Below are 5,993 nucleotides of genomic sequence, written 5' to 3' on the forward strand. Positions count from 1 at the left end.
CCTTTATTATTTTTGCCCCGCATCACCCGGGTTTGCTTTTGCGTTCCCCCTCCCCCCCCCACGTTTTAAGGCAAAATTTGCCCTTTCGCTAACATTTTAAAAACCCCCCAAAATACGTTGGTTTTTTTTGCAGAGCCGCCCTCCCCCATGGCTCGTTTGGGGTAAAACTCCACCATTTTCCCACACGGGTGGACAATATCGGGGAAAAAAACATCTTTCCAGCAACAATATTGAATTTCCTTCCACCCAGGTGAATCTTGAGGGTCGCCATTCAATTTTGGGTGAAAATCTGCATTTTTTATATCCATTTTTTTCCCCATTTTTGCCTGACTCAGTGCCAAAACACCCTGGGAAAGTCTCACTCCCTTGCCCCAACTCTGCGTCCAGTCTCAGCCCTTAAGGATGAGGATGGGGTGGGTTTTTTCCAGATTCGACGGGTTTTTCGCACATAAATTAAAAGGATCTGGGGGAATTTCCTCCCTTTTCCAGAAAGTTGCGTCCGGAGTCACCAAACGGCCGCAGCATCAGGGCCAAAACGGAGGTTTGGGCAATCCGGTGGGTCAAGAGTGCCAAACCCTCCTCAGATCCGACCTGAAGCAGAACTTGCATTCGCCGATTCTTTTCCCCGTGTGCCGATATTTATGCCTGTGAATCATCTTTTTGGGAGAAAAACCCAAAAAGCATCAGTCCTGGGGCTGGGTTGTTTTTTTTTTTGCACCAAGAAATCCAAGTGATGGACGCGGTGGCCCACAGTGAAAACCTGGTGTCGCCCAACAGCATCCGAGCATCGCTTGGGGAAAACAGCTTCCCCTAAAAACACTTTTTCTTACCAAAAATGAAGGGAAAAAGGGGAAAATAAGAATAAAACCTGAAAAAAAAAAAATTAATCTGGCCACAATATGTGCCTTGTAAACATGTGTCCTTCACTTCCACGCGCCGACGTGGTGGTCCCCGCGCTCCCGTGGGCAGCCGGGGCATCCGCCAGCGCCTCCAATTTGCTTTTTTTGTCACCAATTTTGTTTTTGTTCTTGCCGGGGTTTTTTGGCATTTTGGGGGGAGTTTTGTTTCCGGTGCCATCAATGATTTGGGAGGGCGCAGGAGGAGCTATTCCAGCGAGTCACTGTGGTCCAAGCCAAGGTCGGCGCCGGGCGCTGCCGGGAGGCCACCAGGCTCTTCCTCTAGCTCTTCCTCCTCTTCTTCCTCCTCCTCCATCTCATCCTCATCCTCCTCGTCCTCCTCCTCTTCCTCGGTGCCGTCAAGGGAGTCATCATGGGCCGCCAGCATGGCCTGCTGCATGGCCATGGTGGCCGTGGCTGATGAGAGGGGTTGCAGGTTGTCCATGCTGAGCGAGCCTGAAATTTAAAAAAATACAGAAATAAGGACTCCCCGGCTAATATAAAAAGGACAAAAATGTGCATAAACGAAGAATAACCCAAGCAAAAAGCTGTACCTAGACAGAGCAGTCTGTAGGGTATCCCACCTGCCCCAGCCACTCCCCAAGGTCCAACCCTTAATTTTTTTAGCTAATGTATCTTCATTAAATAACAAGGAACCTTCATTTTTGAGCAAGTAGATGCCCAAATTGGTTGGGCAGATCTTCTCTTCATCCTCTCTTAATTGCTACCTTCCCTTCTTTTCCTCTTCTTTCTTCTCATTTTGTCTGGTCCATGCTCATCTCTGCTCTCTTCACCTTCTCTTCATCTTCCCTACTCCTCTTCATTTTTGTGATCTGTTCTCTCTTCATCTTCTTGCTTCCCATCTTGTCTCATCTGTCTTCTCATCTTTTAATCTTTTTTTCATTTTCTCTGCTCTCCTCTCCCCATCTCCCCCTTTTTCCCCTCCCCAGCACCTCAGGAGATATCCCAAATGATGCCCCATAGAGGGTGATCCTTGAGGGCTGTTCCTGTGCCAAAAAGATGGCACTGCCCTTGTGATGGCCAACTGGAAGCCTTCTTGCATGAGCCACCTCTTCATGTTTTTCGCCATAGGGTGATACGGGGCTCCAGAAATCCTTAATTACCAATTACGGCCATAATTTAATGTGTGGCCACCCCATCCAGGAAGGGCAGGAGCCATCAGGGTTTGTCCTTACCGTCAGGATTTGTCCCTGAATTGCCACCCTGCTGCTGCAGGACCCCAGCGGCGATGGAGTTGGGCCAGAACCGCTGGGTGGGCCGGTGCTGAGATTTGATTTTCTTGGCTTTGGGGGCTGGGTCCGGGTTGCTGGCATCAAGCATTGGCTGCAGGATGCGCCGCCGGGCATTTATGAACCTTTCCAGGGAAAACAGCATTTGAGTAAATAAAGAGTCGTTACATCAGTTTTGAGTTAAAACAATGGACATTATAACAATTTAATGAGTTGCAATGTAAAACCCTTTCGAAAGTGGCTGCATGGTCTAAAAAGCTGGGGTTTTACCCTGTTTTATTTGTCTGTGGCATGTTACACCATTGCATTTTTTCCAGCTATGAGTTGGAGGCTGCTACATATTGGGTTTGCCAGGAGAGGGCACTGAGACATCGCAAACGAATGCTGTCAATTAAACGCACCCGAGCCCACCTCCCAGAAATCATCCCTGACCACCCAAGTTACCCTCAAAAAAGCATTACATAGTACCAAAATAGCGTGAAAACATCTCTAAAGCCAGAAAGATGACCGCACAGGCCACCGATGTGCTCACCAGTTGTTGACTTGCAAGAGGGTCAGGTTGGTTTGGGCAGCGATTTGCCTTTTCTCGTCCTCTGTGGGGTAGGGGTGCTGGAAAAAAAAAGAGAGATGGGGCAGCAAAATGACATCCCCGAGTGCAAAACGGCAGCCCCGAGTGAAAAAAAAAAAATGAACACACACCCCCCTCCATTTTTTTCATTTTCCCACCCCAGATTTGGTGGCTTCTTGCATTTGCAAGATGCAAGGCTTAAGGATGGCATCCGAGAGCATCACGGTTTCCCCAGTATCCTTAGAGCTTTTCCTTGAAGGAAAATTTTGTTTTGTTTTGTTTTGGTGATTTTCTAATAATGGTTGTTGGTAAAGTGGGATTTGGGCTTCAAAACCCGCTGTCACCCACAACGCTCCTTGTCAGGTGCATCAATAAAACACCCTGAAATATCTGCAGGAGGAGGCTAGCGGTACTCAAAGCTTCATCAACTCCCTCCCAACTGCACTAAAATCCTCCTTTCCAACCCCAAAAATGAAATTATTCTCAAACCAGCCCCGCCATGTCGTTTTTCAGAGCCCCAAGCCAGCGCCAGTGTTGATTCACATGCCTTGTTTTCCAGCTGTTTGCCCCAAAATAGTGATTTCCTTGCCAAAACCACCCAAAGTCATTGCATGCAGGAGACCCCTATCCCGCTGGGGCCTCAGGGATGCCAAAGTGGTTAAAAAGGGCTCTTTTTTGGCAAAAGTATCTCCATTTTTGGCATATTATTTCCAGGATTCCTTCCTCCTGTTGGTGCTACAAAACTCCCAAACCCAATAAAACTATGAGCATCAATGCTATTAGGTTAAAAACCACATCATTATGATGTCAGATGGGGAATCCCAAGCATCTTCTGACCATGAGGACCAGGCTGAGAGCAAAGGTCCAACCGTCCAGTAGAAGAAGAATTTCTTTTAGTTTTTCGATTCAGTGTTGGAAACTTCAAACCATGGGGTTCTCCTAGCACCTGGCAGAAAAATGTTCTTCAGTTTCTGGTCCTCTAAATCCTTTTTCTGCTTGCAAATCTGCGGTCCAGCCCTCCAAAAGCATGGGAGATGCACAACGCAGCTTGGGATGGTGGCTCTTGTCCTCCACGCAATAAATCCAAAATTTCCCGTAAAAAAAAGGCTGGAAAGTTCCCAACCAGCTGCTGTTCCATGTCCTGGGTCATGTTTTACCCTAAGTTGCTCCTTGGAGCTGTTATTTTCCATCTTGCTGCTACCTTGGTTGTCTCCCACCCTCCTGGAGACCCTCATGCAACTCTGTGCAACCAGCTTCTGAGTGATTTCTTGGCCAAATTATGCAGGAGAAAGGGGCTTTTTTTAGCTTTCTGCTCTTCTCCCGGTTCTGCTGATGGGAGAGCAATCTCCTTGCATGAAAATAACCCGGTTGCATCGTCTGAGCTCCCTCCGTCTACCTACATCTCCATCCCCCAAAATGGGGCGATTTTGCAATTCTGCAGTTTGATGTGCCACAGCCATACCTGTGGGGCAGCTTTCACAACCCGGCTTGCTGGAAAATGGTATTTTGGAGTTGTTAACTGGAAAAAAATGCTCCATCACGCATCCACAATAATTTGTGGAAGTCCCCCTCTGTTTTTGTTTGCTTTTTCATGCATTAAGGGAGTATTTTGGCCACCTGCAGTGAAAACGGTCATCCCCAAAATACTCCCCAAATAAAACCAAAGCCACTTTGCGCCTCTGAATATAAATTCAGACAAACCACCACCTTGATTTGTTCATTTTGGGGGTTTTTTGCCTTTTTTCTCCAGCTTTGCAGGGTATTTTGGCAGCTGTGGTGCTCACCATGAGATGCTGGAAGAGCCATGAGCGCATGATGTTGGTGGCATGTTTGGGCAGGACGCCCCGCTTGTTCTTGGACTTCTTGTCCTCACCGTCGAGGAGGGAGGTGAGATCCAGGTTCACCTGCCGGGCGAGAGGAACGGGGAGAGAATTGGCTGAAGATAGCGATGGACAACCCAAAACCCAAGCAAAACCAACCCCAAAAATGAGCAAAACCAACCCAAAACGGGAGTGGGGTGAGTGCAAAAACCAGGAACTCATAGGGAGCATCCAAAACCCATTTCCCGCCCCCCCCCAAATTCGCATTACATCCCAATCTTCCCACAGGATCTCTATTTAATATCTCCCTTTTTTTGCCAATGCTTTGCAAAGGGCAATGGGCTTTTTCTCCCTGTGGCACCGGCACCGGCACCGGCACAGCTGGGGACCGTGGTGCCAATGCCATGGCCGTTTTCGATGTGCAATTAAGGAGGAAAACACTTTTACCTTAAAAAAACGGCAAAAAAAAAAGACTTTCTAAACCAGAGGTTAAAACCCTGCCATTCATTAACCCCTTGCAAACCTGCACTCCTCACCCAGCTGATTCCCACCACGAGGAGAAACGTGCCCATTGAGCGAAAATTTGCCTTTTTCTTCCCCAAGAAATAAAAAATAAACATCTTGCTGCAAGAGAAGTTTTAATGAGGTTGCGGGAAGCGAACTGAAATCTCAGCGCTTGAGTTAAAAAGGGATTTTTTTTTTTTCCCAGCTCTTCATCAAAACACTTCTCCTGGATGAATTAAACATCAGGCCAGCAGGTCCCTGCGATTCCCCTGGGCTCTGGCTGAATAAATCATGCCGGCGGCGCGAGAAGAGCATCCAGAGGTGCTTGTCCAGGGCTCTCTCCCTGCCCCGATATTCCCTGCGCGCGTGTTTTTCACACCACGGAGGGTTTTGCTGCAAGATTCAAGCCCGTGATGGAGAGATATTAAAGAAAGAAGGAAAAAAAAAGCATTGCAAAGGCAATAAAACCTGCCAGGGAGGTGCCACCCATTTCCAAAATGCTATTTTTTTTTTTTTTTTAAGAGGCTCCTGCAATTAAATTGGGGCCTTTCAGAAAAAAATTTGCATAGGGGGATTTTTGCTGATCTGCCCCCGGGAAGCAGTGTAGCAGAAATCGATGGTTTTTTGCCCAAATTCCTGGGGAATAGGGGTTTGGAAGAGATCATGGGCAATGCAGCCAATGGGGATAGCAAGTTGTCCTTAAAAATCCATTTCTACCCCAAATTGTCAACTTACTGCAAGAATGCAGCCACACGGGGAAACCCCACGTAGTTAATTGCAATTAGAAAAAAAGGAGTAAAACCAGAGCACATGGCTAAAAAATACCCCAAAATCCAAAAAGCAAGGAAAAAAATGAGCCTTTCCCATGAGCGCTGTCATTGTCGTACAGGACAGGGAATGCCGGTGATCCCAGAACCGTAATATAATAGGAATAGTATATATACTATACTATACT

At 47.3% G+C, this 5,993-nt stretch overlaps 1 protein-coding gene across 1 annotated transcript; it reads right to left on the minus strand.

Moving 5' to 3' along the window:
* Positions 1-965: 965 nt before the first annotated feature.
* Positions 966-5,106, minus strand: PKNOX2 (PBX/knotted 1 homeobox 2). Its single transcript, XM_009585962.1, has 5 exons — positions 5,071-5,106; positions 4,499-4,618; positions 2,679-2,755; positions 2,093-2,271; positions 966-1,352 (listed from the first exon to the last, which is right to left on the minus strand). The coding sequence occupies exons 1-5, from the start codon at positions 5,104-5,106 to the stop codon at positions 1,105-1,107; spliced, it is 660 nt and encodes a 219-aa protein (XP_009584257.1). The 3' UTR covers positions 966-1,104.
* Between the last annotated feature and the right edge of the window lie 887 nt (positions 5,107-5,993).

The sequence above is a fragment of the Fulmarus glacialis genome, unplaced genomic scaffold (genome assembly GCF_000690835.1).
Source record: "Fulmarus glacialis isolate BGI_N327 unplaced genomic scaffold, ASM69083v1 scaffold12459, whole genome shotgun sequence".
Lineage (NCBI taxonomy): Eukaryota > Metazoa > Chordata > Aves > Procellariiformes > Procellariidae > Fulmarus > Fulmarus glacialis.